Source organism: Sinohyriopsis cumingii, chromosome 5, assembly GCF_028554795.1.
Source record: "Sinohyriopsis cumingii isolate HCF-2022 chromosome 5, ASM2855479v2, whole genome shotgun sequence".
Lineage (NCBI taxonomy): Eukaryota > Metazoa > Mollusca > Bivalvia > Unionida > Unionidae > Sinohyriopsis > Sinohyriopsis cumingii.
This window is the reverse complement of record NC_142965.1, coordinates 98340974-98358445: the sequence shown is the minus strand read 5'-3', so window position 1 is coordinate 98358445 and position 17472 is coordinate 98340974. Positions and strand designations below refer to the sequence as shown.

The 17472-nt window shown below is 35.5% G+C and overlaps 1 protein-coding gene across 1 annotated transcript in view; it reads left to right on the top strand.

The window, feature by feature from the left end:
• The window catches only part of LOC149799845 (ecto-NOX disulfide-thiol exchanger 2-like), a 58450-nt gene that overhangs the window by 10757 nt on the left and 30221 nt on the right, over window positions 1-17472 (top strand). Inside the window, exons 4-7 of the mRNA XM_089959266.1 lie at window positions 5145-5338; window positions 7852-7972; window positions 14946-15152; window positions 16226-16459. Coding sequence (XP_089815392.1) covers window positions 5145-5338; window positions 7852-7972; window positions 14946-15152; window positions 16226-16459 — 756 coding nt within the window. The remainder of the gene's footprint in view (window positions 1-5144; window positions 5339-7851; window positions 7973-14945; window positions 15153-16225; window positions 16460-17472) is intronic.

The following is a 17472-nucleotide window of genomic DNA, read 5'->3' as shown; positions in this document are numbered from 1 at the left end:
CTCCAATATCAGTTATTAATTTATTTTGTACAAGAGTAAATAAAAGTACCAATGGTATTGTAAATAAAAATCCATATTGCCCAGTATTGTTTTTTAATGAAATTGTTGATCGCTGTACCATAATTACATATTCTTCAACATATATGGAATGAAACAGAAAGCAGCTGATAAGATTAAAATTTGAAACAGAAGAGTGCATTCATTTCTATTGTTTTTATCTTGAATATCAAAGTCTTGCAATACATAAAAGAGATTAGCTGACTCTTTTGATGCTGTGTTCTTGCTGATGGTCACTGATCAAAGTCAAGAGGGAAGGGGACTACAACTGTATGAATGGCTTCTAACTGTATGAATGGATTAATTTGGTTTCATACATAATTTGATGTTGAGACAGTTAACTTTAAAGACTTGAAACACATTTTACAGTTTGTCGGTACATGAATACAGACAGCCTTGACTTTTTCAGGTACATAAGCAAATTTTATCAGTAAAAACCGCCATATACCTCAGGAACCTTTGATGATCAGCAAACAGGATTGATTTTCTTGCACAGTATTGGTCAGTTACATTTTGCTGCTAGCCACAAGTCAACTCTAACAAAAGAAAATACTTTCATAAGAAAAGGTATAGTTCTACATATGCATGTACTTCAGTTGGCCTAGATTTTGGATAGCATGAGAAAATCAGTCTTGGTGAGGCTACCAAAGGGATGAGGCTAGTCACGGGGAAATAAAAACAACTTTAAGCCATTGACATTGTTGCAGTAACTTATTGTTGTAAAAATGCGTGACTTGTTACTAAATCTCATTTAATCTGCATGTCGCCCTTGCCACAATACTGAAACTACTCTTCTGAAAGTAGCTAATGACCTTCTCTCTGCTTTAGATAGTGGAAAGATTACATTCCTCACAGTCCTTGACTTGTCTGCAGCATTTGACACAATAGACCATGATATATTACTTTACCATCTCCGGCATGTATTTGGCATTCATGATACAGCCTTACTGTGGTTCAAGTCTTACTTGGTCAGCAGGACACAACTTGTGTTGGTAAATGGAATAAACTCCAGCCTAGTTGATCTCTTTTGTGGTGTTCCACAGGGGTCTGTCCTTGGACCTGTTCTATTCATTCTATTCACTCAGCCGCTCTCAAGTGTCATAGATCATTATCCAGTGTCTCACCAATTGTGTGCTGATGACACCCAAATATACAAATCTAGCCATCTGACAGAAGTTGATGCAACCATCCAAGATGTAGAGAGGTGCATTTCCAATGTGAAATCATGGATGACATGTAACAGGCTGCAGGCTGAAACTGAGGCCATTCTGATCACAACACAAAGACTATCTCATTCACATCCTTTACCTCAAACAATAAATATCAGCAACACCAGCATTAATTTCACACACTCAGTATGAAACCGAGGTATTACTCTCGACAGTACTCTCACATTGCACCAACATGTCACAAACATATGCAAGACTGCATATCTTGAGCTGATACGCATCGGATCCATTTGCAATTATCTTTCAGTTGATGCCACTAAAACACTTGTCTGTTCCTTAGTACTTTCAAGACTGGACTATTGTAACTCAGTTCTGTCTGACTTGTCTTAATATCTACTCCAGAAACTACAAAAAGTCATTACATGTTTATTTTTCTTCTTCCAGGTGTTGTCTAATGTTGTTAAGCACTTAGAGCTTCTAAAGATTGGGCACTATACAAAGTCCTCATTATTATTATTATTATTATAATTATTATTATTATAAGACCTCCAATCTTTTTTACAACCAGACTTCACTGAATTATTATCTTTTGTTAGAAATGCCATTTGTTTTAGAAACAAAAGTTCTCATTTTTGGTACTTCAGGTGCATAATCATTGTTCTGCAGTAGATTTGTCAACTAAACCCTGATATCTAGTGACCCAGTTATGTCAATGATTTTTGAGACCCCGACATAATCGAGATAACTGAGTTTGACTGTACATCATTCTCTTTCCATGACGACCCTCATTATATCACAATCCCTCTCCATAGATACATCATTCTCTTTTCATAAAGACACTCATTATTCCACATCCCCTTTTATGTAGAAACATAAGTCTCTTGCCATAAAGACCCGCTTTTTACCACATCCCCTCAGCATAGATACATCAATCTCTTACCATAAAGACCCTCGTTATTCCACATCCCCTCTTACATAAATACATCAGTTTTTGCCATAAAGACCCTCCTTGTTCCATATTCCCTCTGGCCATAAAGACCCTTGTTATACCACTATGCCACTCCATTGATACATCATTCACTTGCCGTAAAGACCATCATAATTCACATTCCCTCTTGTAACATGGCTGTTGATGGGGCTTCCATTAAATTAAGTTGAATTTTGGTCCAGTTTTTGACTGTTACTGTGAATTGACTGATATTTGTGAGGTGACATTTTTTGTCTTACTTGCGAAGCACAGATGAGATGCATGAATCACTTTCCCCCAGTTGTTGTCATCATTGGCATAGCCATCAGTTTCCGTTTTTTGCATTTAACATTTCCATTTAATAAAGAGAATTTTTTCTTGGGAATATTGCAGATATTGATACAGTATAAGTATGTATTTTGTAGTAGAAGTTTGTTTTTTATTTGTTTGATCAAATTGTACAGGTGCTATCTTCTCACTCTTCAGTACCAATAAATGCTTACAAGAGGGTGGGGACCCCGCATGGCCGAGTGGTCTACAGCGCTTTCCGCTATGGATCACTGCCATCTCACCTCTGTCTTAAAATAAAATTATTCATGTGCAAGCCTAGAGAACATTCTTTCAACTGAAGTTGCTAGGATTGTGTAGGGAACATTCTTTCAACTGAAGTTGCTAGGATTGTGTAGGGAACATTCTTTCAACTGAAGTTGCTAGGATTGTGTCAGCAACTTAAACAAATATACATGTCTTGATCATTACAGAGGGACAGATTTACAAAAAATGTCCCTTGATAGCTAATCCAAAGTGCAAAACTGCATAAAGGACAGAAAAATATCTGTTTAATATACTGGTTTTATTATTATATAAAAGAGTCACATAAAGTGGAATTAAATTATAACAACTGTCAGAATTCTGATAACTCCATTGTATTCATTATCTATATGTGTAGTATTCTCACAGAATAAATAGTATGAACCCAGAGGCGGATAAGAAGAAATCTTCTCGTGTGATGGCAACATTTTTAAATTAGAAGACCAGCAATCATCCCTGAATTCCTGTACGATCTTGATCAAGTCTGTTTGTTGTATGTGACTTTGTATTGATTTGATAGTACATGTATCCAGTATGTGTCATTTGTACTTCACATTGTATCAGTATGTGTCTTTGGTATTTGACCATGTATAAGTATGTGTCATTTGTACTTTACCATATGGGGTGCAGAGTGGCCGAGTGGTCTAAAGCACTCTCCATTACGGATGACTACCATCTCACCTCTGTCTGCGTGGGTTCAAGTCGCGGATTCGGCCAATGTGGGTATGTGAGAAAGCTTGCAAGTAGCTTCTCGTGGGTCGGTGGTTCTTTCCAGGGTTTTCCCGGGTTCTTCCTCCACCATTAAAACTGACCGCCATGTATAGCCTATCATGTGCTGAAAAATGGCGTTAAACCCTACAACAACTACAACAACAAATACTTTACCATGTACCAGTATGTGTCATTTGTAGTTCACCATGTACCAGTGTGTAAATACTTTACCATGTACCAGTATGTGTCATTTGTACTTCACCATGTACCAGTGTGTTTCATTTGTACTTCACTATGTACCAGTATGTGTCATTTGTACTTCACCATGTACCAGTGTGTTTCATTTGTACTTCACTATGTACCAGTATGTGTCATTTGTACTTCACCATGCACCAGTTTGTTCCATTTGTTCATGTTAATATTCCATTGCCCTGATTACATAGATTTCTGCATTATCATTTGAGGCATCTGATTTATATATGACAAAATGCACCAGTGAGTTCCATTTTCTTGTCTTTGGAAATAAAACCTGTACTTTTACATGTCTGTAGTAGCATTTGGAATTTTGTATAATGTGCTAAGTCTTCTTTTGGATATTTGTTTCTAACTGTCAGGGTGGGTGTTCCTGCTGATTCTTGTGCAGTCTACTAAGTCTTCTTTTGGGATATTTTGTGTTACCTTGTGCCATGTGCTAAATCTTCTTTTGGGATATTTTGTGTTACCTTGTGCTAAATCTTCTTTTGGGATATTTTGTGTTACCTTGTGCCATGTCCTAAATCTTCTTTTGGGATATTTTGTTTCTAAATCTCATGGTGTGGTTTCCTGTTGATTTTTGTTCACTGTACTAAGTCTTCTTTTAAGTTTTTCTGCTCATTCTTGTGCAGTGTACTATGTCTTTTTTTGATACATGTTTTACCATGTTTAGTGTACTGTGTCTTTTGGGATACATATTTTACCTTGTGCAGTGTACGTTGTTGTCTTTTGGGATACTTGTTTTACCTTGTGAAGTGTACTATGTCTTCTTTTAGGATACACGTTTTACCTTGTGGCTGTGCAGTATACTATATCTTCTTTTGGGATACATATTTTACCTTGTGAAGTGTACTATGTTGTTTTTTGGGATATTTGTTTTACCTTGTGAAGTATACTATGTCTTTTGAGATACATGTTTTACCTTGTGCAGTGTACTGTCTTCTTTTGGGATACATATTTTTTACCTCGTGAAGTGTAGTTTGTCTTTTGGGATACTTGTTTTACCGTGTGCAGTGTGCGATGTTTTCTTTTGGGATACTGGTTTTACCTTGTGCATTGTACTATGTCTTCTTTTGGGATACTGGTTTTACCTTGTGCAGTGTACTAAATCTTCTTTTGACATAATTGGATTACCTTCTAAGTTCTTCTAGAAACAGAGTAAGACAAATTTTCTTCCTGCATTATTTGCGAGGTATTTGATATTAGCTGTATTCCAACATTGCAATTATACTTGTACTTGAGTATACAGCAGCAGCCAGAAAAGACTGACTGCATAGAATTCATCCTAAGGGGCTAAAACTTCACCCTTCTGTTTTTGAAAATGTTTGCTTTTTGCAAAATCTCATATGATCTCTATACTAATACATTAAGTTTTAAAATTGAACGTTGTTTTTCAGGTGACATGCTTGGTGTAATGGGCACAGGTGATGATCATAACATTATGATGCATGGAGGCTCTCCAAATGGACCCAGTGGGTTTTTTGGGGGTCCTATGGGTGGACAAGGGTTACAGGGGCCAGGAATGGGGTTCCCAAACCCTATGATGGGACCAGGACCTGATATGATGAACCAGATGATGATGTTTCAACAGGTAAGTAAGCATTTTATGCCAGCCATATTTTTGCAGTTTTATTCTACACAGGCAAAGAAGTTTAATGTTTTTCTTGCTCTTTCAGATTTACACTTTCCCTGTCAATACATATTCCTTCACAATTTGGGTCTTTTCTTGTAACTGGATCCTCAGTTTTATCTCCTGTTAGCATTCTGGTCACTTTGTTCAGTGAGCTTTTGTTATTTATTTTGAATGTACTTAGCCAATTACTAGACTGAATCCCAGACATGGCAAATACAGCTTGCATAAGAGTGGCAGGGTATCAGTCATTAAAACCTCAGCCAGTCAATATACATTACTTCATAAATGTAATCAAGATTATTTCAGTGATCTCACACTTTCTCAGATCAAGGATTTTGTACGCAGCTAAAATGGAGCATTGCACAAATATTGGGGGGGGGGGACATTGCGGAATAAAAATAGTGTTGCTGTACAGCAAAATAATATAAATATGAAAAAATAGCAAACAAATAATAATTTCACAGCTTATTTACATTTAGTACTTAAAAACAGTAATACTATTGTCCAGTCGGATTCATTAGTAAGATATTTAATAATTCTAAATACCTATATTATTAAAACTTACTGTTCTTGTTTCTTCAGATTTAAGTTAGTCTGATTTTTTTCTTTTATTAAAATAATCCAAAGGAATATCATTGCCTTCATTCATTTGTAAAGTCAGAAAAAGATGAGTTAATTGCAGTTTCTTGAATATCACATAGTCATGTTTTACTGAGATAACACAGATATTCAGTAAAATTCATCTAGTTTGAAATGAGTCTGAAGTTAGAAAAAAAACTAAGATGTCATAAGATACACAACAGTGAGTTTTGTGTTTAAAGACATAACAGTGGAGTGTAACTCGTCACAAACTTGTTACCTTTCCTGATTTTGATGACATCAATGATGAATTCTAATTTAAAATTATTTAACGTTTTTTAAACAGCTCTCTAGTCCACTTCTGTTTTCTTCATTTTCAATAAAATACATTTAAATTAACATTTATACTCAGACAAATACCCCAAAAATGAAAAAGAATAAACATTTTATTACTAACAAATGTGTAAAAGTTTTTCAGATGTTTAATTTGAACGATCTTATGAGTCAACAAGGACAAAAATATAAAAAATTGAAAATGTTTTTGTTAGAATAACATTTTAAACGTGTTTGGTGACATATGAATAAGGTCCATTAGATATATCGTTGTGACATCAGTTTTGGAGTGTTAAGTATTTCAGAGCTGCCGTTTTATTTTGTTGATATCATGTGAAAACATGTAACTGATGACACAGTTTTCAGAAGTTCTCTTGATCGTTATGTCATACTTTGCTACAAGTAAAGAAATGCTTCCTGCTTGTTGAAATCCCTTAAATATACACATTATGCATTATGATGACCAAACATTATCAAATTGCCTGATACATTTTTGTACCCATTCAAAATACATTTATTTTTCGATAATGTCAATGAATTGAAACCCTTGATGGAACTTGTTTGTTGTTTAATGTCTAATGAATAAATCAGGTAACTTCTTGTCTCCATCCACTTCTCATTTTGTTTTCCCTATTGAAGCCCTTTAGTGAAATAATTATCAGTTTTGCTGTTGAATTTAAGGACATTTTCTTTTTTCGTTCTTTCCTTATTTCCAATATTGAAGAAAGAAAAAAAGTAATATAATATATTGAATTCAACTTATATTTTTAAAAAAAGAGAAATATTTATATTTTGGTGCATTACCATTTATGTAATTTTGAAAATGAAACAGTACTAAACAATTCTAATTCTGTCATAAATGCATCACATGCTATTTGCATGATTTTCAGAATGGTAGAAAACTGCATCATTGTTATGACCAAGAATCCTTAACAAAAACATGCATATCTACTAAATAGAAGAAAATATTGACACATATTAAGATAATTTATTATAATATTAGCCATTGTTGCCATTTCCTGTCATTGTACATTTCCTTTCTCATCTCTTCAATGGCAGCGAGTGGCACTGTAATCAACCGCTCCAAAACAGATGACGTTTGTCCCATAAAGCTTGTTCACACATTTGCATAAAAAATGACTATTTCAGAGAAATGAATTTTGACATGCATATTTGTTTGGTTATGTTAATGACCTGGTTATATTTTTAAGCCAAAACAGCCATTTCTAAACAAAAATGTTGCACATATTTGAAATATTTTTGATGGAATGATAACCTTCTAATCATATTTTAAAAAATTAAAAAATACATAAGGCAGAGAAATGAAATTTGGTAGCATACATCTGAGAATGACCTAACTGGATTTTAATGTCATTCTATTGTTAATTCAGAATTGTGTTATCTTTTGAGTTTTATTAACACAGATGTAGTTTTTGTTCACAGTAGTTTTTTTTAGATCATTAACAAGAAATAAATAACATCTTGTCAATGGATAAAACTGAATCAGTAACTGGCATCATTTAGTTTCTTAACTGTTAATATTTTATGCTTTGTTTCAGTTTGGTGGTTGGGGCCCAATGGGCCCTATAGGACCAGGTGGACCTTTGGCTCCTCCCCAGGAAATGCTAGTGAAGGAGATCATTACTCTGAAAAGCTGTGTACTCTACCCACCCCCACCAAGTATGTGCTTTACTTCTTGTCCTTACTTTAATGTCATTTTCTTTCTTCAGATTTATAATTCTATCTAGCCATTAACTCTTTCATGCACAAAAGAAACTATGGTCATCTGAGATGAACATTCATTTAGATCCTTCCCTGGATGGCACAGTAACATAGACTGGGTCTTGGCAGGTCATTTTAATGCCTTATCTCTTGCAGAATGAAGTATGTATTACTGTTGCCATTAGGCAACTCAGCACAGTAGTGATTATATTGTGCCAATCTTACTGAAACAAGCAGCAATTTTGAAATTGTGTGAGGCCTGTGTTGATACAACATTTACGACATAACTGATCTGGTTGTCCACCACAGATCATTATTTGTGAATCATTATATTATCCCCATAAAAATATTACAGTATCTAAGTTATTTAACTATGGTAAAACCTGTTTTTAGAGACAACACCATTTGCAGAGAAAATAAGCTTTCAATGCAGGTGGTCTGTACATAGAGGTTATGACAGACATAATTGATCTTCACATTAACAGTCAGATATCATTGGTCTTTCAGGTCAGGTTCTGTATGTACGTTTTGTTTTTGTTGGTCTTAATTGCACTTTTCACACATTATTGGCTATATATTGGCCAAGGAAATGGATGCCAAGTGCCTTTCCCAAAAACATACTGAGGTAGCCAACCCAGGCCTGGTGGTTAAAGCATCCACCTCGGATGCAGGAGGTCATGGGTTCGATCCCCGGCCAAATCATACCAAAGACTTACAAAAATGGTACTAACAGCTGCCTTGCTTGGTGCTCAACATTAAGAGGTTAGTGTTAGGACTGGTCGGCCTGGTGTCAGGATAATGTGACTGGGTGGGACAACATGCTACATGTCTGGTATGATGCCCCAGTGCTAGACATCACTGTAAACCTCCACATTGCAGTCATTGTAGCAATATGACTAACAAATTGTTAAAGCTACGTTAAAAATCCAAATCACACACACACACACCCAACACTATGTTTATTCAGTGGCACCATATTGAGTAGAATGAGCTTCATCAGTTGAAATTGTTAAAACATGTAAAGGTAGCTAACTATTACATCATTACATACACGATGTTGAGAATGTTTATGACTATTTTGGTGTATGCTTTTTATAATGAGCTTTAATCTCATAAAATCACTCATATAATAATTTCTTGAGTGCATGGTGGAGAAAATGGTATATTTTGAATCATTTATGTTTATGAAATAGTTATTTTTCCTTGGGTATTTTTTTATGCATTTCCACATTGAATTGATTTTTCGTATTTTATTACTTATGTGCATCGGACCTTAGGTCGATTTCATTTTCCTTGAATGTTATTTCCACTTTACAGTTTTTGCAGGAATTTGTTTCAAATTTTTGAAATTGTCAGTTTCGTTTTGAAGTTTCTTCTTACCTGACTAATTTTCAGTTTTCTAATAATTTCCTTGAACCAAAATTTTAAAGGTTTCCTATAAGGAAGACCTGTTAAATTTGTCTTTCACCTTTCTTTCTGTCAAAATTGAAGTAAAATCCACCATTTTTCCTTGAAACATGAAAGTAAGTTTTGCTTGAAAATGTTTAAAGGACTGCATGCACTTAGACCCAGTTTGGTATGATTATTAATTTTAAGATGACTAAGACAATTAATTTTCTCCTTTGAATATATTATGTTAGGAGTATTAGCCTGCTACTTCACAAATCCAGCCCTGTTAAAAGACAAAAATCATATTTTTCTGCCTGTTTCAATAGACAAAGGGCAATGGCTCTTGCCCATTACCTCCTTTTGGCACCACCAGATATTGCTAGTGTTTAGTTTATCCTCCAGCAATCCAAGTCATTTTTGTGTCCGACTTGACTCATCCAGTGTTCCTTTGTGATTTATTGTGTGGGTTATTCATTCTGCTGCAGTTTGTATACATTCCTTTTACAATTTCTGCCAAATTTGAGTGACTTTGTCCTTTTAAGACCACATCACACCATACTATAGTTGACCTCTGCAAGGTCATTCCAAGTTATTGTCACTTTAACTTTTTTCACTTGCTGCAGGGTAATGGAATTGGTTTTAGTGAGTTTTGAACGTGCTGCATTGCTAATTTATGCTTTGCTTTCCCTTCTTGCATACTGGTGTACTATCAGTAGAACAGTCACCTAAATACTTGAAGTGCATAAGTTCAAAGCATATAAGTTTTGAATGTGACACTGACTTTTTTGATTCTTTAGTTAGAATCGGGGAAGATATTTATATTAATGAGTTATCTTATTACTATAAGATAATAGTAATAATTATTGTTGAATTACTAATTTATGCTTTGCTTTCTCCTCTTGTGTCATCTCAGCAGAATGTCATTTACATGCTATTTATGCAACTTTAGAGCATGGAAGTCTACCATGACTCTTATTTTGTTTACATTATTCACTCTCTGTGATATGCAGCATCTCTGATTTGCTACTCTATGCTTTTGGCTAGTTAGTCACATTCTGATTGCTAATCTATGCTTTGTTTTGTTGTGTCTTTCCAAGAGTTGTAGTTTAATGCATTTGTATGGGAAAATATGAACGAGTTTTGGGATGGAATACTGCACGACCTTGGGAGTGCAGTATATCCTTCCGACAAAACAAGTTCATATTTTCCCATACAAATGCAGTAACCTTTTTATTATATGCTCATTTTTTTAATTCTACCTAAGGTTTAATTATATAAACAAAATACACTACAAGAAACAACGTAAATGAATGAATGCCATATTCCAAACTAAATACACAAGCACAGATTTGTCATTACACAATGACATCATTATTAATGCACACATAACTTCGCCCAGATAAATTTGAACTTGGTCGCGTGCTCGACATAACTTTCAAAAGAAAATGGCGTGTCTAGTTAAATTGAAATTTGCAGTCATATTGTGAATGAATGCACATTGCAACAACGTTTCCATTTGATCTGGAATGAGTATATTTTGGTATTTTGTTTCGATTTGACGAGAGTTTGTGATTTTGGACTGGATTCATCTGTGCAAATTATACATGAAATACATCGGATTGAAGTGGCATGGGAGAAGCGCGTTTACATCTGCATATGTGTTTCTGTTTCTGTCACTGAATGTTTGAAATCATAACGTGGGAAAATATGAAGTCTTTCAATTGCACTTATCAAAAAGACGCTATGGAATTTAATGCTTATTTTATTTTGAGTGCAGTAAGGAGGATGCAGTTGCACTTATCATCGAAATTACAGCAGAATTTCGAAATGTGTAATCCAGGTTGAAAACCTATAACATGGCTCATGTAATTCGGATTTGCAGAATTAAGAAAATACATTTTGAGGAAATTCAGGATGTAAAACTGTAAGTATATTTTATTTTGCCATTCTTATCACCAGCTAAAGAAGAGAGTATATGACATGTCACTTGTATGTTATTTGTAAGGACCTTATCTTCTGTCTGTTATATAATGTAGCTAGCCTAAATCCGTAACATTGTATCAATGCGGAATGTGCCAGAACAGCTGGGTTTTTTTGCAGTCCATGAAACATGTTTTAGTTCATTCAGAAACAAATTTGAACAACCACAACATAAAGAGCCTCTTACGTGGGTGTACATGATTTGTGTACAAATCAAAAGTCCTAGCATCTGCGTCCATTATCTGTTAGTGGTAGTTCCTTTAAGCACGTGAATGCTATATGTGTATTGTCACGCGAGTTCAGTATCGGGGAATATTGAACAATTCTGACAATGTAAAGTTAACGGGGGAAAAAATGAGCATATAATAAAAAAACTTACTAAATACTTGAATTCAACTTTCAAAGCCATAGTCCATTTGGGAATGAAAGATGGAAAAAGTTGAAAGATATTCTATGCTTCTTTGTTGGAAATACTGACTCAGTGGGGAGTATTGCCCAAATTTGGACAGCCTAGTGGGCGTTAAGTACCCCCACATGTCCAAGCATGGTCTTTGAGCACATGGTATTTGTATTCGATCAGTTGGATTCACCTCTTTCTACCACTGCACAGTTACTGGCCGTCACAAGCAGTCCAGCCATCACCAACCGTAGTGCCATCACCTACCTTCCAGTACTGGAGACCTTTTGAGAAGTGAGCAAGCCAACTCATTGGGGTAGTGTTCCCCAATTTTAGGCATCGCAGTGGGTGTAAGTTCCTCCACATATCCGAGTATTGGTCTATGTACACATGGGGTTTGTTCCAGATCATTGGATCTAATGAATGAAAACAACACACCATCACCTGCCATTGAGCTGTACTGGCTATTATGACATGGGAAATTTTTTGTTGAATTGGTCCAACCAACTATAATTTAAGGCGATCTTAGTGACAGATCCATCCATCAAACCGTACCATCAGTGACATATCCTTTTTGGAAATACAGAAGTGCTATGATAATTCTTGAACAAAGACATTTAATAGAATTTATACGGAATTCAAAACTTGAATAATATTTTCAGTGATTCAACAAGAGGCTGTTGACACATCTGCACTTCGTAGGTTATTACAGACGTCATTGCATTCCATCATGGATTTTCATCAGGATTTGAACTGTAATTCATTTTTACCTTTTCATTGATAGGACTTGTGTTTTTATTTTATTTCTTGGCTTACAGTTTGGATTTATATCATAAAACTGTAAGTTCTATTTTCACTTAGTATTCTAAGGAAATAAATTATTTATTAAATGTTAATTTTTTTTTGTTGTCTTCACTCTTTTTTGTTATTTTAAGACCATAGACTTGTAACAGTACAGACACCATTGCGCACAATGGGATGCCCACCAGTTTCTGACTTTCACTACCATCAGCAACACCTGGGATCCAGCAGAACAGCCTTTACATACTGTATGAACATCCTAGAAATGAAGGTTGTTATCAAAGCATTTCACTTCAGAAAAGATAAACTCTGAGCCAAGAATGGTTGTCATTATGTCAGACTGTTCTGTGTTGGTGACCTATCTCCTCAAATAGGGAGGTACTAAATCACCTGACCTGTGTGTTCTAATTTCATAGTTTCTATGTTGGTGCAACAATCTCCACATCAACGTACCAATCAGACACATTCCCGGCAGATTTATGTCTTTGTAGCCAGAAGAGGTCAAGTCCTTCACACGAAATGGCCTCTCCATCAATCAGCTTTAGCTTCCGTATGCATGGTAAGTGAGCTACATGCCCTTTATGTTGACTCAGACTCTCTTCAGTTCAGATGGGAGAGTTTGCTGGTTTTATTGACACAATCAGGCTTTGTAACCTAAATAGTTTACCATCTGTCAATAATGAAAGAGTCGTCATTCACTTGCTCTTTTCCATAGACAGGTCAAGAACAGCAGCCATGCAAGATCCTGTTTGTGCTTTTAATCACTGCTTGAAACTCACAGCGATAAATCTTGACATGTGCAACTGCCTCTTCCTTCTTGTGTGAGCCTGAACACTGGATACCCCCCCCCATGCCCTTGCTTCATGGCTGAAATGGGTTTTAGGCGTTGTGTACTCTGATGTCTCTCAAGATTTGAGTCTTCTCATGAAGATTACTGTTCAGAAGCTTCTGGCCATCTTTCTGAGCTTCGTGCAATGCTTCAATCCAAAATATAATAGAAGCTGTTGGCTGGTATGCAGAGTCAACCTTCTTGACCCTGCATCTCCAAGATTAGCATTGGAGAGGCAAACCTTGAATCTGGTAGGTCTAGTGGCAGCAGACAGATGGCCACCAGACCCAACAAGATCAATCAACACAGTCTGTTGGCTCCGCTGGATTCACCAGTGAAATTTTGTAGGTAAGAAGATTTAAATATTTATCTTCTTAACCATATGTTATGGTCACAGGTCAAGTGACCCCAGGCAGTGTTGCTTATATAATTAAGAGAACGGGTTATTGCTCACATGGGAATCCAGCTATTCTTCTTCTTCTCTTAAAGGATACCTGTGGTTCAGGTCGGATGCTCAACATCGCCTCCTCCTATTACTTATTCCCCCCCACCACCACATAATGTGATTGGAGAATGTATTTACCCAATTACATTACTTAAGAATGCTCCCAACAACCCCACCATGCAAGCATCCTTGTTAGTATCTTGCTCAGCTAAAAACTAGCCACACCTGGCAGTGCAGAGGGGAAGTAATGGGTCAGAGTTATTGCCCTTTGTATAATGATATAGACAGGGAAAGATGATTTTTCATCTTTTAGTAGGGCTGGATTCATGTGATTGCAGGCTAATATTCCTAACATAATGTGTTTGGGTAAGTATTCTTGGAGAAACATAATTTGATATAAAATTTGCTTTCTTACAAAACAAAAGCCTCAGTTCAACTTAAGAATTATTCTTGCACTTTTGTGAAGAAGATTTTTGTAATTATATTGTGGCCCTGGGTGACTCAGTGGTCTAAGGTGCTCACCTTTACAGATCACTCACACATCTCACCACTGCATGAGTTCAAATCTTGCCTCAACCAGGTGTTTGTGAGAAAGCTTGCCTGTAGCTTCTTTGGGTTGGTGGTTTTTCCTGGAGTCTTCCAATGTTCTTCCTCCACCAAATATACTGGCCCTTATGTACAGTCTATCAGGAGTTGAAATATGGCATTAAACCAACAAAGCATGTTAATTATACCATTTGTTTGACAGCCATGTCTATTTGACACATTGTTTTGTAATAATAGGCAATGTTAATCACCTGGAATTATTTAGATTAATGACTTGGGAAATGAACACTAGTTTATTGTTTTAGATTAATGGCTTGGGAATATTAATTAATATTGTTTAATGACTTGTTGCAACTAGTATTGGTTGACAAGATGACAATTAAATTGTTTAATATGTTCAAAAGAAACAACTTATATATTCTGAAATAAAAGTTTAAATTGTTTTCATATACTACTTTAGGTTGGTAAAATATAAGTTTTTGAAAGATAAGATATTTTGATCTAATTTTCTTTTTTCTTTCCCATTTTCTTTTTAAATTTGAAGATGCACCTTCTCAGTCCACAAGAGAAAGACCTCCTGGATGTAGGACAATATTTGTGGGTGGACTTCCAGAAAATGTAACTGATGAGATTTTGCAAGAGACATTTTGCAACTTTGGTAATATCATCAGCATCAGGAAAAGCAAGAAAAACTTTGCCCACATCCGATTTGAATCTGAAGACTGTGTTGATAGAGCTTTGTTCCTGTCAGGTTTGGGTTTAAAATTTAAGTTAATTTGCATGTAAGGTTCACAATACCTTTCAGTATGGCGAAAGACTTATACAATATAGATTTCCATCTTGACATGAACTTTTATAAAATATGAAGTTCAATTATTATAATTACAAATTGTTGTAAAAATAATATTGATTCTCAAGAAATAAATAATAGAACTATATTTAAGCTGCATTTGTTTATAAATATTGTAAAATTACACAAGAAGGGTGCATGAACACATTAGGTAGTTCCCATCTTGTGTCAGGAAGTCATAATTTGCAATGTTCTGCATCACATGATATGATTTTAGATTGTGTATTTTTTAAAATATTTGGATGCATAACAGGCTTTTTGTCATAAATATGAAACCAAATTCAGGGAAAAGAACTTGTTTGATATGGTAAATGAATATATATTTGCCGGACAGTGTTGACACATCCCTACACCATACTTTACTCATTCTGTCCACTGACAAAATAAATATAATTATATGTGTTTCTGGGTAATTGGATGATATGCATGTGACATGATGTGATGTTATTGTATATATTTAGAAATATTTGGAAGCACAACTGAGTTTTTGTCATAAATATGAAACCACATTCAAAGGAAAGAACATGCTTGATATGGTAAGTGAATGTATATTTGCCAGACAGTGTAGACATATCCCTTCACCATACCAAACTCTTTCTATCCACTGAAAAATATAGTATTTTGCATTTCTGAGTAATTGGTTGACAAGCCGCACATAAATCCTAAAATAAAACAGACTGTGTATAAATTATTTGTATTTTCATAAGTTGCATTTTATGAAATACTGTAGTAATCAGTAGGTAAACCAAAGTAAGAATCAGTAGGGTCATTTTTGGGTGCTAGCACTATGCAGTTTGTAATTACTCATGCCCAGTAATAAAAAAGTAATTTAAACAACAATGTATCTTGCTTCAGTTTGTAATGAAGAAAAAATCCTGCAGAGAATTTCTTGAACCTCAAGCTGACAGTTTGGCCACACCTAAAAGTCTGAAGCATGGAAAGTTATCCTGTTATGATATGTTATTTTTTTACAGGTTACAGAATGAAGATAGAAGATAAAGATGACAAAGAAAACACTGGACGTCTTCATGTAGACTATGCCCAGGCTCGGGATGACCAGTATGAATTTGAATGCAAACAGAGGGCACTTCAACGGGAATTGCGGCATCGTCACAGACTGGAAGAAGAGCGTTTACGACCTCCGAGCCCACCACCTATCATTCAGTACTCGGACTTTGAAGCCAACACTTTGATAGAAAAGTTAAAAAGTGCGTGTGAAAAAGCATTTTTGTGTGCAGTCAAGCCTGTCACATTTACAATTTTTTAAAAACATTTATGCAACCTTTGAAACACAAAATGATTTTTATTTTAATGTGATTAATCCACTTGCGTACCAGAACTGTCACTTTGTGCCAGATGTCAGTTGTTTTCTTTAAGAATATTGGTAGGAAAAGTAAGGTAAATCCAATAAAGTTTGAAAATACACTTTTTACCAAGTAGTGGGGGGACATGTCAAAAGTTACCCTCTAGTATAGTTGCCAAGCAGACAGTACATATTTGGAAACGGTTTTCCCTAGAAGACAGTACATATTTGGAAACTGTTGGCTTTCCCTAGCAGACAGTACATATTTGGAAACAGTTGGTTTTCCCTAGCAGACAGTGCATATTTGGAAACTGTTGGCTTTCCTTTGAAGACATGTTCATATTTAGAAACTGTTGGTTCTCCCCTTACAGACAGGTACATATTTGGAAACTGTTGGTTTTCCCCTATCAGATAGGTAAATATTTGGGAACTGTTGGTTTTCCCTTACAGACATGTACATATTTGGAAACTGTTGGCTTTCACTAGCAGACAGGTACATATTTGGAAACTGTTGGCTTTCACTAGCAGACAGGTACATACTTGGAAACTGTTGGTTTTCCCTAGCAGACAGGTACATATTTGGAAACTGTTGGCTTTCACTAGCAGACAGGTACATACTTGGAAACTGTTGGTTTTCCCTTACAGACATGTACATATTTGGAAACTGTTGGTTTTCCCTTACAGACAGGTACATACTTGGAAACTGTTGGTTTTCCCTAGCAGACACTACATATTTGGAAACTGTTGGCTTTCCCTAGAAGACATGTACATATTTGGAAACTGTTGGTTTTCCCTTACAGACAGGTACATACTTGGAAACTGTTGGTTTTCCCTAGCAGACAGGTACATATTTGGAAACTGTTGGTTTTCCCTAGCAGATAAATACATATTTGGAAACTTGGTTTTCCCGGCAGTTCT